General features: G+C 46.3%; 2 protein-coding genes across 2 annotated transcripts; one reads left to right on the top strand and one right to left on the bottom strand.

Annotated features, from left to right (window-relative positions):
* Nucleotides 1-415: 415 nt before the first annotated feature.
* On the bottom strand, nt 416-4,519 carry AVPI1 (arginine vasopressin induced 1). The gene is made up of 3 exons (XM_035133566.2): nt 4,297-4,519; nt 2,144-2,504; nt 416-872 (listed from the first exon to the last, which is right to left on the bottom strand). The coding sequence occupies exons 1-3, from the start codon at nt 4,409-4,411 to the stop codon at nt 710-712; spliced, it is 639 nt and encodes a 212-aa protein (XP_034989457.2). The 5' UTR covers nt 4,412-4,519; the 3' UTR covers nt 416-709.
* Nucleotides 4,520-6,820: 2,301 nt separating this feature from the next.
* MARVELD1 (MARVEL domain containing 1) lies at nt 6,821-8,414 on the top strand. Its single transcript, XM_035133567.2, has one exon. The coding sequence runs from the start codon at nt 6,995-6,997 to the stop codon at nt 7,517-7,519; it is 525 nt and encodes a 174-aa protein (XP_034989458.1). The 5' UTR covers nt 6,821-6,994; the 3' UTR covers nt 7,520-8,414.
* Nucleotides 8,415-17,409: the final 8,995 nt, after the last annotated feature.

The raw sequence follows: 17,409 nt of genomic DNA, 5'->3' as shown, positions 1-17,409 counted from the left end.
AGACTTTCTAAGGCTATCTGTAGACGGTGCTTTTGGTGCAAACCCAGACCCTTAATAATCCATCCCACAACCCCAACACTTGACTCCCCTCAGATTTAGAAGAGGCAATTGACACATTGGCATAATTAGGAAATCCACTTCAAGACGTGACTCTAGCCGATCTTAAAAGGAGGCTAGACAAACTCATTAGGGACAGCCCTGCTTACATGAAGGTGCCACATAGTTTTCATGCAGCTGGGGCAGCCTGCCTCCAAATACAAATTACTGAGTGGGAGCCAACAAGAAAGCGGTTACCTTCACACTCCTTGTGGACTTCTCAGAAGCATCTGATTATGCAAAATACAGTGCTGAACTAAAGACATTGGTGCAATTTAAGCAATTACTACTTGCATTCACAAAGTGCTTTCATAGAGGGGACTGTATAATAAGCTTTATTAAATATGACCAGGTACATTCAATCTGTAGTGTTTGTGCTTTGTCATAGCCAGATGTGGTCAAGTCTGAAAACCAGAACAGGTAGTGCTTGAAAGAGGAGGGTTGGTTTCAAGTTTATCCGCCATTTTTGCCAGTGTGAAGCACAGAGGATATTATACGAAAACTTTTTGCTGTGAGAGAAGTGCATCTTCCATACGAACCCCCCTTGGGTTCAGGCTACTCCTGTTCCGTACAGTGACATTTAACTACAACTGTTGCCATCAGGTTCAGTTGCTCACCGACGGAGCTGGTGCAGGTAGTCTGCAGTTCCCATTCCACTTTTTTTCTTCCTGTAGTGGGAAGCAGTGTAGTGGCTGGTTTGATCAGCTGTATCTATCTCCTTATCACTATTGCTGCAGCCATCAGCATCAGCACATGATGTGGTGCGGTCTTCAATCCTATAGGAGAACAAAGGCACCCATTAAGAAATGGAGTAGTATGTTATCTCTTCTGGAGAAGTAAGCAATATGTACAGGCAATAAGAAGAGAATTTCTACAAGTAAAGGAGGAAATAATTTACAGGTGTGGCTACTACTGCATTTGAAAGTTCTCTTGCTAGTTGTGAAAAGCACACTTGCTCTCCTTTTCCTCTAGATTAGCAGTAGTAAAACTGACCCGCCCAATTCTCAGCCCCAGCCATATGAGCAACAATCAGAGGTGATGTCTAGCAACATCTGGTTGGCCACAGAAGCCAAACCTTGCTGATCTAGCTGTCTTTGTATCCTCCATGTTTAAAGAATTTAAAATTCTGTTCAAAGGGAGAATAAATTTTGTGAACTGTACAAATAATGCAAATGAATTACATTTACATGTTTACTTACTCTGCATACATAAATTCTGATTCTGTTAATGAGGAGAAGAGGGCAGGAACTAGAGAAAGCTTTGCCCCTCCGGTTTCCGAAACTGCACATCACCCACATACTTCTGCATCTATATTTTCAGCTGTAACAGCTACAACTTACATACAGCAAGCTGAAAGCTGAGGTTGGTAAGAGGCTAAACTCTGTACCTGTCAGCAGATTCTGTTTACACGCTATGCCCGAGTACAATACAAAGCACATTTGCTCCAGTTTTGAACACACTGCAATATAACCAATGAACACAGTTTTAAGCAAAGGATGCTCTAAGCCATGGATTTATTAAGAGACCACTGTTGATGACATATGGCCATAACTATTTTACATCTGCACAACAGCTTTAGGAGCAGGTAACACCAGTTGCTTAGGAAGAGCTCTGAGGCTGAGGCTGCATTCACACTATAAAGTGGAATCATAGTGCTTTAAATGTAAACAGTCATGTCTTCCCCCCAAAAAATTATAGGAACTGCACCTTACTAAGGGTGCTGAGAGTTGTAAGGAAGTCCCTGTGTTCCCCCCAGAGCAGTTTAACAAGCAATTTCTTGTCACCAGCAATTTTTAGAATACATCTGTAAAGGTGGGTAGGTAGGAAGTTCCTGGCTTTAGGTAGAGATCTACTGCTTACTCCAGGAGTTGAGAACCTGAAGTCCTCCAGATGTTGCTGAAGAAAGCCCGTTCTCTCTTATCATTGGCGATGCTAGCTAAGACAAATGGAAGTTAAGAGTCCAATGAGATTTGAAGCGCCATCGCTGGCCTACAACCTGCTGTGCAAGAGCTGTAGAAGCAGGGTGGCATGAACATGGAGACCATACCGTAAGCGGCTGAAGTGTTGGAGCTCTAGGAGTCTGGTGCCACCACTCATTTCTGAAGGAGGTCTCAGGTGTGATCTCAGCCTCAGCTTTCTCTGCCTCCTTCGGAGCTGTTGCAAGGCGTGAGCAATGCATCGGCTCCCTGCACATTCCCAGACCAGCTGGGCCCTCTCCTCGGCTTGTGCATCCCCACTGCTGTGGAAGAGGCGGCGCAACTGGAACAGCCCCACCCCCTGAAAGATGTTAGCAGATGCTCTCTTGCGAGTGCAGGCTTTAGGGGTCTGATGCTGTGGCAAGTCACAGGCAATAGAGGCGGGGGTACCCATGATGCTAGGGTCCCTCCACTCTGTAGCTGAAGGTGGTTCTGTGAAAGAGAGAGGAAATAGGGTGAAACAGCAGAATGACTAATCCTGCCAGCCATTGCTATTCCCCTGCCACCCTCATCTTCACGTATGCCTGCCTAGCTGAGAGACACAAGCTTTCCATAAAGGTCAAGGGACCCCTGGCCATTAGGGTCCAGTCATGACCGACTCTGGGGTTGCGGTGTTCATCTCGCTTTATTGGCAGTACAGCTTCCAGGTCATGTGGCCAGCATGACAAAGCCGCTTCTGGTGAACCAGAGCAGCACACAGAAATGCCGTTTACCTTCCCCCCCAGAGCGGTACCTATTTATCTACTTGCACTTTGACATGCTTTCGAACTGCTAGGTTGGCAGGAGCTGGGACCGAATAATGGGAGCTCACCCTGTTGCGGGGATTCGAACCACCGACCTTCTGATTGGCAAGCTCTAGGCTCTGTGGTTAATCCACAGCGCCACCCGCGTCCCCAACCTTTCCATAGCCATGCCTCAAGGCAACCATCCTTTTTGCCAACCCAACTTATCTGCCGCCACCTCCTACAGAACAAAACTAGTTCCTTCCCCACTGAAGGAATTGGGATTCCTATTCTGCAGCTGACTCCTGGCGCTTGGGGATGTGTAGGCCATCAGAAAGAGAGCACCTCCATTTTCCTAAGCAAGCTGCTGAGCTCCCCCAACACCATCCAGATGGTGGTGTTAATTCTCTGGCAGCAGAGTATTAAACCAGGCCGCTGCTTGCTCAGTACAGGTGTGCTCAAGTTGGGAGGAGCTACATACCAGAAAACAGCTCCAGGCTAAAAGCCGGTTTGCATGCATGGAAATTCCACAGAAGCTGGGATGAGTGCCAGGGTGGGGCCATATGGGGCAACAGCTCACATTCTTGCACTCAAGCAAAAGGGCTGGCACTTGTCTTCTCCCAGCAGCCTCCCATGCCTTGATGTCTCTTATGGTAGAGAAAGCCTAGGAACAGGAGTCAATTTCCAAAGAGAGCCTGAATACCCACTTGCCCAAATATGAGCTACAGGTTAACTCTGGAAAGCGTAGATGATGCAAGCTAACCCGGCAGTGTCCACTCCTCACAGCTGGAGCCTCGCTTGCCAGCTCGCCGGATGATCCCAATGAATCATGGTGTTTCAAACCATGAGATGGGCACGCGGGAGCCGAAGAGACGAGCCAATACCTCAGTTCCCGGGAGCTAAGGATGCACATTTATATCGCTCCGAAAAAGGCATTATACATATGCAGCACGCATATTTGTCCCTCAGCCCGGTTGCTGTGCAGGAACCGATATTGGGACTGGATGGAAAGAGAGAGCTGATGTTGAGCCACGGGGAGACGCAGAATTGAATCTCCGTGCTCAGCAAGGAGATAACTGCGTGACAAGGGGCCAGGGTCTCAGCCTATGCTACCTTACCGGGGTGTTGGGAGGATAACTCCCAAGTACGCACCCCTCAGCTCGTTTGCATACAGTATTATTATCCCCAAATAATAATCCACGCGGGGCCATGGGAGATCTAGGCTAGGGCAAGTTACACTGTCCATCTAACCTTCCCCCACAGAGTCATTCTGAACTTCTTCGAGCAAAAACATGATGTCAAGGGAACAAAAAGGAGCCCAGCAAAAAATTATTCTGGTTCGTACTGCCTCGAGATACTGGCAATAATTGTTCCCTCTCCAGCCGAGCGAGGAACCACGTCCCTTCCCCCACTCGGGGGAATCGGGCATTTTACAGCAACAGATCGAGGCCGATGCCCAGACCTGAGTGGATTCGGGCTCCTCGGACAGGTAAGTCACAGACCTGGCGGCTGCTGTCGTCCTTTAGGCCACGGGTCTCTCGAAGGCTCCTGGAGACCCGCCAGGGCGGGCGGTTCCCCTGCTCTCGCCTTGCCTCTCCCCAAGCCGATTCCCGTCATTCGCAGGCTAACGCGGTGAAGACTCCTTTGTCCATTGAAGAGCGCAGACAACCTGCATCTCAGCCAATCGGCTTCATCTGCCTCTTAACTCCAAGGTTCCAAATCCGAACTCCGAAGATAACCAAGGCAGCCAATCGGGTGGGGAGGAGGCGGGGCTCCGCTGTCCCTGCTGGTAACGCGTGGCAGGCGGCGTCCTTGACGTCAGTGGGAAGGGCGTTAGCCTGCAAGGAGAAAGAGGGGCGTTGCTTTTTCCTGCTGTGGTTGACTGACAGGGACGGCGGGGTGTGTTTGTGTGTTTTGTCCACAGGCACAGATGCTTCTGCCTTTCCTTAGTCTGAACCTAATTCCAGCAAAGAGTTAATTGGCCCGCTGAGAAACCCGATCATGCCATGTCACCGGCGTGGAGGCTTAATCTTTATCCTATCCTCTCCCCATTCCCACTTTATTTTCTGCTTGTTTTCCTTCAGTGGCTCGCGCCGAATTCTCTCTTTGCAAATAAAGGGTCTGGACGGAGTATCTGGTTCTGGCAGGGCAGGGATTTGAGGTCCGCAGGGGAGCGAAGCACGACCGGCCTCCCTGACAGCAACCTGAAAAATAGGACTTGCTGCTGGAAAGGATCGCTAGCCTCACCCCGTAACGTCTGGCTTCTCAGACCACTTCGGCAACCTGCTCGCCTTTGCCTGTCAGGGCAATTACTGGCCTGTCTGGCAAGGCAGCAGGCGAGAAAGGGTTTGGAGCGTGCCCATGGGCGTAGCCAGGATTTTTGTTAGGGGGAGGGTAGGCCTTTTGGTTGCGGGGGGGGGGGTAGAACCTAAGTTAGCTAGGTATTTTTATTGATAGGAGGGGGCAGCTGCTCCTCCCTGCTCCCCCCGGCTACGCCCGTGAACGTGCCTATTCCGCTCCACTGAGCCACGCAAAGTAGTCGCAGTCAGACACGTGTTATGGGTCGACGTGGAGGGAAGGCGCCGGCTCCCCAGCCAGCTCCTGCTGCGTGCCAGGAAGCCAGAACCCTCAGGCATGAATTTTTGCCGCCGTGTTCTCTGGGAAGTATGTAGAAAGATGCCATGAGATTTGACTTGCCCTTTGATCCCCAAGAGGACGCACACTGAGATGTAATTTGGCAAGCTAGAGGGGAAAAAAGGATCAGGGTTAAAGGAATGCCCTATTTTCATTTAGACCTCTGCAGCCCTTTCCAGGGACAGTCGCATCCACTCCATACACAGGGAAAATTATCTACATTGTCACATGTGAAAATTGCACAAGTGTGTATCTTGTTGTAGTTCCAAGCTAAAGAATACGTCATCACAAGCAAGAGCTTCCAAATGTGCAAAAGTGAAAAAAGACATATTTAAATGAATTTTTAAAAAACAAAAAACTGAGTGCAATGTAAACTTTTTTTCTGGAGAATACCATGTGAGAAGTGGTGCGTGAAACTTAAAATCCTGCATGTCACAGAAATCATTGCCTGCAGCATCTTAGGAAAGTCAAGAGACCCACTAAGATCAAAATTAGAGTGATTTCAAGAATGAATCCTTTATATGCGAGTTGACAACCTCCTTTTGGAACATTCAACCCTGCTAGAGGACAAGCTGGTTTGGACCTGTTTAGGAGAGGACTTGACTTACTGATTCACTCATATACGACTTATCTTGGTCACCTATTCATCCTGTCCTCTGGGCAGCTCACAGCAGTTTTAAAATAAAGCCATATCTCTAAAGACAGTTTACAGGCACAGGCACCAGATAAGGAAACAGTTTATCCATTTGAAGTCTCCTAAGTTTTTTATTTTTATATTCACAAGTTAAATCAGAAGTGTGGAAAGAAATAACAACGGTTTTTTTCGTACTCTCCTCTGCCTCTTTAGAACATGGGGGGGAAAATTGACCTGAGTTCTGACATCCAAGATGAGAGCAGGCTGGAGTTTGTTTGCACCATCTAGTGGTGCTGGCCAGGACCTGGGCTATCTGAAGAGTCAATACAATGCAAAGTTTCGAGGGTGCGTACATGCCATACACTTAAAGCACTTTACCCTCTTTTGAATCCTGGGAACTGTGGCTGAGAATGGGAACTAAGGATCCTGAGAATTGTAGCTCTGTGAAACTATAGTTCCCAATCACCTTTTTTTTTTGGAGGGGTGGAGGAAATGTGCTTTAAATGTATGGTGCCTATGCAGCCAATGTGCCCAAACCCATCTGCAAGGGAGAGGCAAAACTCTGTGCCTGCAGGGCCCACATGCTGAAGCAACCTTTCTGCTTAGGAAGAACTGTTGGCTAAAGCAGCCAGCTTTAATGGGTGTTTTGAAAGCTCTCAGCTTGGGACTGCAGGGGCGTGAAGGAGAGAGGAGTGAGGAGTTAGCAGAAGGATGGAGAAAGAGAACCACCCAGAGAAGAGGAGGGGCAAGGGGGGGAACAGGGAGGGACAGAGCCGGGAAGCTGAGAGGCCCCTGCACAGGAAAGTCCATTGAGCTGCAGATGTTTGGCAGCTGCAGACAGAGGAAGTGCCTGAGAAGGGGGTGAAGTTTGCTGGGCTCCAGAAGGCAGAACTGGACGGGACAGAAGCGCCTGGAGGCCGCAGTCTTGCAGCATGGCTCTTCCACCACCTCCGTCCTCCCCTCCACCGCCTTGCCCGCAGTCTAGAGAGACTTTGAGTCTGAACAGGCCCTTCTTGAGAAGTCTGCTGGGAGTGCTGCGCATTGGCCAGCTGCTGACGGGGGCTGTCTGCTGGGTGACTTTAGCAGCGCACAAGTATGAAGGAGCCACCTACTTTGCGGTCTTTGCAGCGGTCCTGCTGTGGTTGCTCACCTTGGCGCTCTTTGGGCTCAGCCTGCTGGGCCGCTGGTCTCTGGTGCCGGTGCTGGGGACCCGCTGGCTTATGACGAACCTAATGCACGACCTGTTGCTTGGGGTTATTCTCTCTGCAGCTGCTGCAGGCATCCTGAGCCAGAAGGCACAGAGTTTCAGCTACTGCAACCTGCCAGGCTACATATTGTCCTGCAGTTACAAAGCCTACCTGACTGCTGCCGTCTTTGCAGGTATCACTGCCTTCTTTTACCTAATTTCAGGACTCCACTGCCTGGTACGACATTTCCAGGGGCACCAAGATATCTGAGAGATGCAAGAAGGTAGGCTGATGGGCAGGGATGGACAGACCCTTCTTCAACCAGACGGACAAGCCTTGCACACATATGGTCCCCACAGACTGTTCCAGACTCATCGTTGCCTTCCTGATGGAGAGAAAAAACTTCAATAGACTTTATTGGGAGAGGGGGAATAATCCCCTATATGTCCATGGTACTGATGGATGCTCTATACCTTTCATCAACGGATGGATGCATGCTTTCATGACCCAGAAGCTAGAAATGGTGTATCCTTCAGATTAAACGTGGGAGCCAGATTGTGGGACTTCCCCGTTTCTTTTCTTCCTTCACTTGGCAGGTGGGTCTCTGTGGATCTAGAAAAGTTTGGCCTGGCCTATGATTCCAGAATATGTGGTTGACATAAGGTGCCCTGGAAGCCCTTGATCATTCAGTGTTATTCATAATCCTTATAGGAGCAGATTTAATTTAGTTTGTAGTGTTTGTCCATATGTTTTTATGCCATATACATAAGATCTCATCCTCTCACATTTAATTAATGTTTAGTACGGTAATAGTGAATATCCACCCTTTAGGGTGCTCTGTTGGTATATTATTAATATTATCCCATTTCAGAAGTTATATAAGCATAAGCTTAGGAACCACCCCCCAAAGCTTCCATTACGTTCTTTTCTCCCTCCATAGCATTCTGTTTTTAATCAGATATTTATAAATGATGGTTCTTAGTAACTTTTTATTTTAGATATGACCTGGATGTGGACATTGTGACATTTATAGCATAGCATAACTCCAGTAACCAGTTTTTACTTTTTAAAAATGGATGTGTTGAGGCTCATGTCTTTTGGATATTTGCACTCCCTAACCTGGATCTCCTAAATGCTGATTAAAGCAAGAGGCACATTCTCTTTGCATTTGCTCGGATGAAGTTTCTTTGTTCTTACTATTAGATATGTAAGCTAAATACTGGCACCAAAATGGGATCCAGAGCTGAGCTTCTGAGTCCATTTCTGAGCCCTGGCAATCCCTAGCTCAAATTACACACATTGTGCCCATAAATGTCGCTCTTGTAACTTCCTGAATTAATTAATGCTTCAGTTCCTTGAAATCTTCTTGAGCCATTGCCTCATATTTGAGGAATCCACCCCACAAACCAATAGGTCATAAATAGTAGGCAACATTGGAGAGTTCTGCAACAGGTTGTGTGATGATGGAACAAAAGAGGCCAGAGAGCAGGGCCCTCTCAGAAATTGGAGGGAGGTGCTGGTCATCAGCTGAGGCCAGGATTGGAACCCAGGTGGATCACAGACGTGGATCTACCCAGCATGGCTCTATATGAGGTTGGGACCAAACCTTGATATTTGGTACCTTTAGGAGGCAAGTAGTTGGATATTAGTTCTGTGATCTGCAAAGACTTCCTAAAGAGACCCAAATGCAGGTTCCTACTGAAGAAGACTAATAGTGTGTGTGTGTGAGAGAGCTACCAGATTCCAGACTGTTCTTAGCCCCTTTTATGGCAGGGCCCGTATCCTCCTGCTCCCATCATATTCCAGAGAAGGAGGCACATTTTATTCTGCATGAAGCATCAAGATAAATCCTGTCCTGGGTGGGAGAAAGAAGTGAAAGAGAACCCCAGGGTAGACATTTGCAAACAGGCACTGCAGCTGAATGGTTGACAGTGGAGGAAATGTAATTACTGCAAAAGCTGGCTCTGGGCCGGAAAAGGGGAGGAAAATATTCCTATGGAAACTGTGAAGAGAAACAGTTACATCACATGGAAGACTTCTAACAGGGTCAGGGTGCAGAGTGCCCGAATTCCCTGTGCCTAGCAGGGAAACAGGATCCAGTGCTGTCTGGTACTGCTCCCACATATCTCATGACTTTACATGAAATATAAGAATGTGACAGCACTAACCATACAAACCTTGCAACTAGGATCAGCCCCCAGTTGCTACCATGTAAACTGAAGGCTTCATCATGCTCATGGATTGTCACACATTGGATTTCACCACCACTGGATTTCTGCCTCTGAAATACAGAAGTGCCTTGGATAAGAGACCCCTGCACCCTTTTGACTTCTAATGTTTGCCTAATTGTGCTAAACTCCCAGAGCAGCTACCACAGCTGTCTTTTTATAAGATGCTACATCTAATGTGCCTATATATCCCCACCTTTTTTCAAATGGTAGGAATAGGATCATTTTTGTTGGAGTCTCCTTTCCCTGTGATAAATTGACCCTATTCCAGCAACACCAAATGGGGAAGCCCACTTCAACCATGCTTAAGACATCATATCTCAGAGTGGACCACAGGAGTTTCAAAAAACAACAACCCTTGGCCTCTAACCTCTGGACATTCCTGACTTCCTTTCTTCTATTCTACACATAATAAAAACCTTGCTCCCCAGCTGTTTTCATCTTCATTATTGTACTCTGCCAAGGGTATTTACTGAACATTCATCTGCTTGCACAAAGCTTACACAGAGGTTATACATTCCCAAATTTGTTTGTAGGAAGGTCATGACAATGAGCATCCTATCTGTTTTGGTTGCATGGAAATGATGTGTGGTATTCAATGAAGTTTTATGCAGAAAATGGAATTAATGGACCTACTTTGCCATGTTCATTAATTTCATTGGGTCAACTCTGAATAAAACTTAAATAGCACCCTATATGTCTTCTCATCAATCATTATCTCACACTTTTTATTGCATTTTCCTGTTGCTTTGTTTTTTTTAAAGTGAATTTGTTGTGCAAGATCCCTTTAATTCCACAAACCTAAATTTATGTTATATTTTTCTCCAAAATAGTGAGACCAATGCTTTATCTAGCTCAGCATTCAATCTGACAAAAGTGGCTAATGAATACCATAGGGACATTCATAAACAAAGCATAATTCTGATATCCATCACCTATTTTATGGCTCCCTGCAGCATCAGAATAGAAAAGATCCCCCATATCTTCCCCCTTTTCCTATTCTCTCTCTCTGGATTTGAAGGTTGTAGGTTTTTCTCCTGGGCCAGACCCTTTTCACTTCTCACTGCTGATCCTTGCTCACCTAACCTTACACCTACCACATGCCCTGCCCTTTGTCTGTGTGTTCCAGGCACAACAAGATACCAAGACAGAAATCTCATTTGGAAATTACGTGAAAATGACCCATGTTGCTCCCGTGGGAGTTCCCTGCCAATCTTTCACCACATGCCATTATGCCAGTGACTCTGACTGCCAACAGTTATCACAGCAGCCTCTTGAGCCTCCCTCCCGCCATGTTAGTCATGTTCACATGTTAACACCTAGTATCCGGCATGCAGGTGGCAAACTACCCATATATTCCAGCGTATAAGACGACTGGGCGTATAAGACGACCCCCAACTTTTCCAGTTAAAATATAGAGTTTGGGATATACTCGCCGTATAAGAAATATGACCCAGCATATAAGACAACCCCCAACTTTTGAGAAGATTTTCCGGGGTTAAAAAGTAGTCTTATACGCAGTCATGGTGACTAGATGCCAATTACAGACCTATCCTTCATGCATGCATCAAATCTCCCCTCTTTTTTGGGGGGGGAAGCTATTACAAACAAAAACCTGACTCAGGTGAGTTCAGTCTATTGCTCTCAGACATGACCATGGCAAGGTAAATATGCCTGCAAGGACAAGGAGAAATCTGTCTTAAAGGGTCGTCAAACTGGAGTTTCATTGTCACCAACCCAGCTATGTGTGTGTGTGTTTTAAGAAAGCCGTCAGAGCAAACCTGGAGATGTGCCGCAGTGTATTTCACAACTCTCTTGCTACTAATTTACTCAGAGATATTGATTTTCTTCTTATCTCTGTTACTCCATTTTAAGCAAGCAAAAGACAATTATTCCATTGATGCTGTGTGCTATCGTCATCTATCAAGATGACGTCAGGGACCTTTTGAATATGGCACAGTCACATAATAGGTAAGTTATAGGTACAGTACCAGAGGCCCTGGCTGCTAGAAAGGCATAATCATGGAAGGTTATTCTATGTATCTAAAGCAGGGATGGGGGATGTGTGGACATATGTTGTTGGACTTTGCTCCTATCAGTGCCAGCCAAAGTATGGCTGATGGTCAGGGTTGATAGCTTGTTAGTCCAACAACAGCCACAGATTCTCCATCCTTGATCTAAAGGGTTGATACAGTATGTGGTTTCCCACAAATTCAGGGCATTCATTACTCTTGAAATGATTTATTTTAAAGAGGTGGGAGTTTGGAACATTAAGAAAGAGAATCCCTATCTCATGCCCTATCTCCCACCTCTCAACCTGAACCCTATCTCTCAACTCAAATCAAGCCCTGTCTAACTCTCTCCCTCAGAAACCACTCCTTTTATTCTCCCTCCCAAAGTGCTGCTCCTCTCCCCTCTGTGGCTAGCTGACTTTGTAGTCAATCGGCGAGGGGCTCCAGCACTCTGGTGGAATTTCCGAGGGACTGAATCACCAGACTCTGGTCTGCCTCTGCTGTCCGTCACAGAGAGGAGCAGCTTACCGGAGCCACAGTGGGGCATTATTTGGTTCCATACTCCAGTTGCTATACTGTATTGGGATATGAGACTGGACAAGCAGGTAATGGAACAGCAGCCCTGGTTTGGATTATCTATCCACTTCACAGTCAGCCATCATTTCTGGCAAAAGGTGCTCTCCATAGGCAGTTCTGAGTCACACCAGCCTATGCTGCTGCAGCGGCAGAAGTCCATGATGTAAGACCCCTCATCATCTCAAAACAAGCACGAGCTGGTTATGAGCCAATATGAGGTCTGAATCCTGGCCCTTCCTGGAATCCACATTCCCGTAATGACTCTGTTGATTACCTGCCAGCCAGTTTAAAGAAGAATGGGGAATTTTTGAATTTGAGAATAGAGAAGCAGGGCAGCCTGTGAGTCAAAACAGACAGAGAATGAGTAGTCCTAAATACAGGGCGCTGTATCTCCCTCAGCTGTTTGATACTCAAGAGGTCATTGCATCACTTTTGGGGGTAGATAGAGGGAAACACTGAGAGGTGAAGGGGTATAAGGCAGGAAAGGTGTTGGCTGTTTATTGGATCCATTTTTGGAGCGGTGTCTACAATTGTTTTTGCTTTAGAGAGCCTTAGAGATCAGGTTTCTGGAGTCAAAGTCATTCTTTGAATAAAATTCTGTGAACACTGGAACAAGAGGTTGCAGTCAGGGTAACAGCCTTATTAAAGAAATCATGCAATTGGCAGCTACTAAGATTGTAGCCGCGATCCTCTATATTCCCAGTAGCAAAGCAGAAAACAAAACAGCAACACAAAGAGTCACACAAAACAGTAACACAAAACAGAAACCAAAGGTAGCACAGCAACAGCAACTCGTCAATCATAGCACTGTGCACCAATGCCTCACATTACTCACACATGGAAGGTACCAATCAACACATGGCAATGGCAGAACAATTTCATGGCATTGCCCTAATCATTGTACACTCCCACTACTTATATAACACCATAGTCGTCCATGGAGATAGCACTAGGTCACTGCTACCTTATCAGGTACCGTGGCACAATGAAGAGGAGTGTAGAGTCAAATACATACAGCCACAAGCTTCAGACTCCCCCCCCCCCAGAGAGCAGTTTGCATCCTACTCACAGTAACCCGTCTTTTGCTAGGCAAACAGACAGGCCCAGACATGGAAAGGCTGACATTCCGATCCCAACAGTCAGCCAGTTCCCTGGTCAATTCAGTAGCAAGCATGCATTGAGAACCCACAGGCGCCCCGGGAAAAGGGATTTCAGTCTCACAGACAGCAAATTGTTCCCACCTAGAGAATCATCAGAACACTCTGAATAGCATAGTTGAAGGAGGAGAAGCCAGGACTCATGGTGTTTTGTTCGGGAACGATAGCCCTTGACTTCCAAACAACGTGGGTTTCTCATGTGTAAGTTCAAACCCTGGATGAAGTATCTCAATAGGCATTAAGTGCCAACTTTTAAATGCCTGCTGAATTGTTTTTATTCTGCCAGGCCTATGCAGGCAATTAATAATATACCGGTAAACAAAGGTTTAACCTTTGTCTCTTGCTAACTTGTTAAAATGCTTTTTATTGTTAAGTTTTACATTTTATTGCATTTTCTAAGGTAGCGCATGCCACCCCTGGTATTATATGTAACATTGGTACAAATAAACACAATGAGTTTCTTTTTTTCATTTTAAAAATTGCTACCCAATTAATCAGGGGCACATTTTAACTGATTACCGCATTTTTATAAGTTAAGCTAACTAATCTACCAAACCTGGCAGCATTAGTGTGATGCCCTTCTGATGGTAAACACACCCACTGCTACTGAAAACTGGCTACGTTACAAGGTAAGCTGGCAATCCAATTCCTGATTCTGACACCCATTGTACACCAAGCTTGTTCTTCCAAGAGCTGCGTCCTACCTACCTACGAGAAGTGCCAACTGGCTAAATCCCAGATCCAACTCTTTCCCCAAGCACTTCAAAACTTGTGCCTGTGCTGATCAGTTCCTCTTGCTAGACAGCAAGAACATTTTCCACACAAAGCAACAAATTTGCTTCAGATCAATAACTCCTTAGCCACACAGTACTTTAGTTCAACTGTGACAAAACATATTCATACTGCAAATGTAAAGTGCTTAAAACCAGTTCCCTCAAAGAGCAGTAGTTCCCAGGTTCTATACAAAAAAGGGAAACCAGCTTTAAATTTGTGGTGCAGGCATATTTTGCTTCTCTTCTAGTTGCAGGAGGAAGCCTGAGAAGCCCCACCCCAAACCACTGGAAATCCTTCTGAGATTTCACCAGCCTTGTTTTCAAGCCTACTTTGTCTAAAACACCCTTTATACAATGGCCATTGTGCTCCTCAGGATGCTAAATTCTGCAGCCAAAGCATCTTCTGTACTTGTGCAATGCAAGAACACATGCTTATAAATGTCTGCCTCTAGTTCAATAGTAGAGCCATGCTGGATAAATGCACGCAGTGAATACAAAACCGAAAAGCACTGTGAGGAGAAAGCAGTAGCAGACTGGCGTGTGTGTGTGTGTATGAGAGAGAGAGAGAGTGCGCATTGTAAAGAAATAACTTGAGGGAGGCAGTGTATTCTTATGTAGTTTCAGATGCTCTCTGCTCAAAGTTGTAGATAGGTTATTTTTGCAGAAGCAGAATCCCACTGAGGTGTGAGCAGCTGCTTATTCCTGTTGTTGTCATCTTAGCAGAGATCAGTTATTGGATCTGGACAGCCACCTTGTGGGTTTTGAGTGAAATTGCAGTCGAGAATGAGCATTACTGTAAATTGAGTTCCTTTTGTCCCTGTTTTGCACCTAAAGCATAATGTATGAATGGAGCCAGTACATGCAACTTTATAGAATTCGTGTACATATACAATTAGAAGGTAAAGAGTAATAAGCAGCCTGAAGAATTTGCCTGAATGAAATTTCATAGGACTCCATGAATATGTTGCATTAGTTTTTATTCAAGGTAGGCCACTTATTTCACTTGACAAAAAAAATGGCTGGGATGATGTATTGCCAAAGTGTTTTAGCAGCAGCTTTATGCAGATAATTAATTAGGTTTCTTTTTGGTGTATGGTACTGTCTCCTGCGGGACGCGGGCTGTGGGTTAAACCACAGAGCCTAGGGCTTGCCGATCAGGTCAGCGGTTCGAATCCCCCCGCGACAGGGTGAGCTCCCGTTGTTCGGTCCCAGCTCCTGCCAACCTAGCAGTTCGAAAGCACCTCAAAGTGCAAGTAGATAAATAGGTACCGCTACAGCAGGAAGGTAAACGACCTTTCTGTGTGCTGCTCTGGAAGCTGTATGCCGGCTGCCTCAGCCAATAAAACAAGATGAGCGCCGCAACCCCAGAGTCGGTCACGACTGGACCTAATGGTCAGGGGTACCTTTACCTTTACCGTTACTGTCTCCTGCAGGTCCTTGATAGCTGGCCTGAGGCTACCCAATTTTACAAGTGTTTAATCCATTTCCATTCTATTGCTGGTGCAGATCTTTGCTTTTAGCTTCATACTTGAATTTGCAGTTCCTCCCTCCTTGAATCTCCCCTTGGACCATGAGCGTAGCTGGTGTGGGACAGCTGCCTCCCTAAATCGAATAAATCAATAAAAATACTTAACTGAATTTCTGCTTCCCCTAACATAAAGCCTTCCCTCTGTTATGGAAAAATGCCCCTAAAATGCGCAGCCTTTTAGGAAGGACAGACGCGGGTCGGAAGCTCCAAAATTTGCGCTAGGTTCAGCTCCGCCGGGAAATGACAGAGACCACACGATGCTGTCAGGAACAACAAACTGATCCTTTATTAATGAAAAGACTACAGCTGTAGGGCCCCTGCCTCAAAGAATGTAGGAAGGACCCCGGGAAATGGTGCATCTCCCTTTTATACCCTTCTGTCCCCATGTGGAAATCCCTGGACTGGGAGGGACGGGAAAGACAAGGAAAATGGGTGCTGATGGGATTAACTGGGTGTTGATACGACTATTTCTTCATATGGTGAAATGTCAATTTGTTCTCTTCCCTTTGTTGATGGGTTTTCTTTTTGTTTGACAGGAGGGAACAATGGTGGGGCTGTGAGGTGGGGCTGTTCCTGGTGATTGCGGAGAGGTTGGGGTCCATCCGGCAGGTGTTTTCCTCCAGGTCACACAAGGATGATCCCTGGGATTATGTAAAAGGTGATATTTCTGGAAGTTTGAATAAACTGTCCCAGTTAATCCATCATTGTTGTCCGTGTGTGTCTTTTGAATTGATACAGGGTGGCGATGGGGCAAGGTTCAGGTGGGCTGGGGTCATACACGGTTCATGCAGCATTTCCTAATACAGAGAATTCTATGGAAAATGTAGTAGTCCTGATATGTGAAGGTTCTAAGATACAAAACAGCAATTCTAATACAGAGAGATTCTAGCGTAAGGCAAAAAGGTTCTGTTGCGATAAACTAAAGGAAAAGGCTGTTTCCCAGAAACGTATAAAAAGGCACATAATAAGAGAAACGTATAAAAGGGCACATAATAAGGAGACATATCATAAAGGGCTGCATTATTAAATGATTGTACTAGTGAGTGAACTGTCACTTTGTTTTTTGGGCGGCTTTCCCCCTCCTTCTTCCATGGAAAGATCGTCTGGGAGGCTGCAACAAAGGTATATTTTGGCTGTCAGCGTTGCAATGTTTACCCACACCTCATTGAGTCCTGTTAAAGGATTAACAGGGTATCCCTGGCTTGAAAATGTGAATCGTTGTAATTGTTTTGTTCTGGGGCGGAGGGGAAGGTGGAGAGGGGAAATGTGTGAGCTTATGCTAAAGTTGAGAAATGTTTGCATATGCTGATCCTTAAGCCTTCCTTAAGGCAGGCGGAGACGGGGAAGATGGCGTTGCGCAGGATTCTGGGTAATTGCAGCTGTCAGATTCGGTCACCCCTCTCTGTTCATTAATAATGGTGTCCTGCCCCCCCCATATAATTTTCTATAACACCTGCCTAACATAAATCCTGGCTACGGCCATGTCTTGGACCACTGAAGCTTGCTTTGTGCCCAAGTCTGATCAGAAAAATCACACCCCCTGTCCCTGCACCATCTCCCCTGGGCATGTACAAGCCATGCCATAGGCTCCCTGGCATACCATAACCTTCAGTGAATATTATGAGCTACTGAAGCTCTTTTGGGACTTCAGCGAGTTCCTCTGGGAAGATTCAGGTCAGCCCAAGACATTTTGCTGTCTGAGGTGGAACAGCGATTGATCCCCACACCCAGGTCAAAGTGCATAGCATTCAAGGCAGCTCAAATTACAGAAGGGCCGGAGCTCAGTGGTAGGGCATCTGCTTTGCATCCAGAAAGTCCCAGGTTCAATTCCTGGCATCAAGCTCCCTGCCTCAAATCCTAGAAAGCCACTGCCTGTCCGTGTGGGC

Source organism: Zootoca vivipara, chromosome 5, assembly GCF_963506605.1.
Source record: "Zootoca vivipara chromosome 5, rZooViv1.1, whole genome shotgun sequence".
In the NCBI taxonomy this organism is placed as follows: domain Eukaryota; kingdom Metazoa; phylum Chordata; class Lepidosauria; order Squamata; family Lacertidae; genus Zootoca; species Zootoca vivipara.
This window is presented reverse-complemented; position numbering and strand designations above follow the sequence as displayed.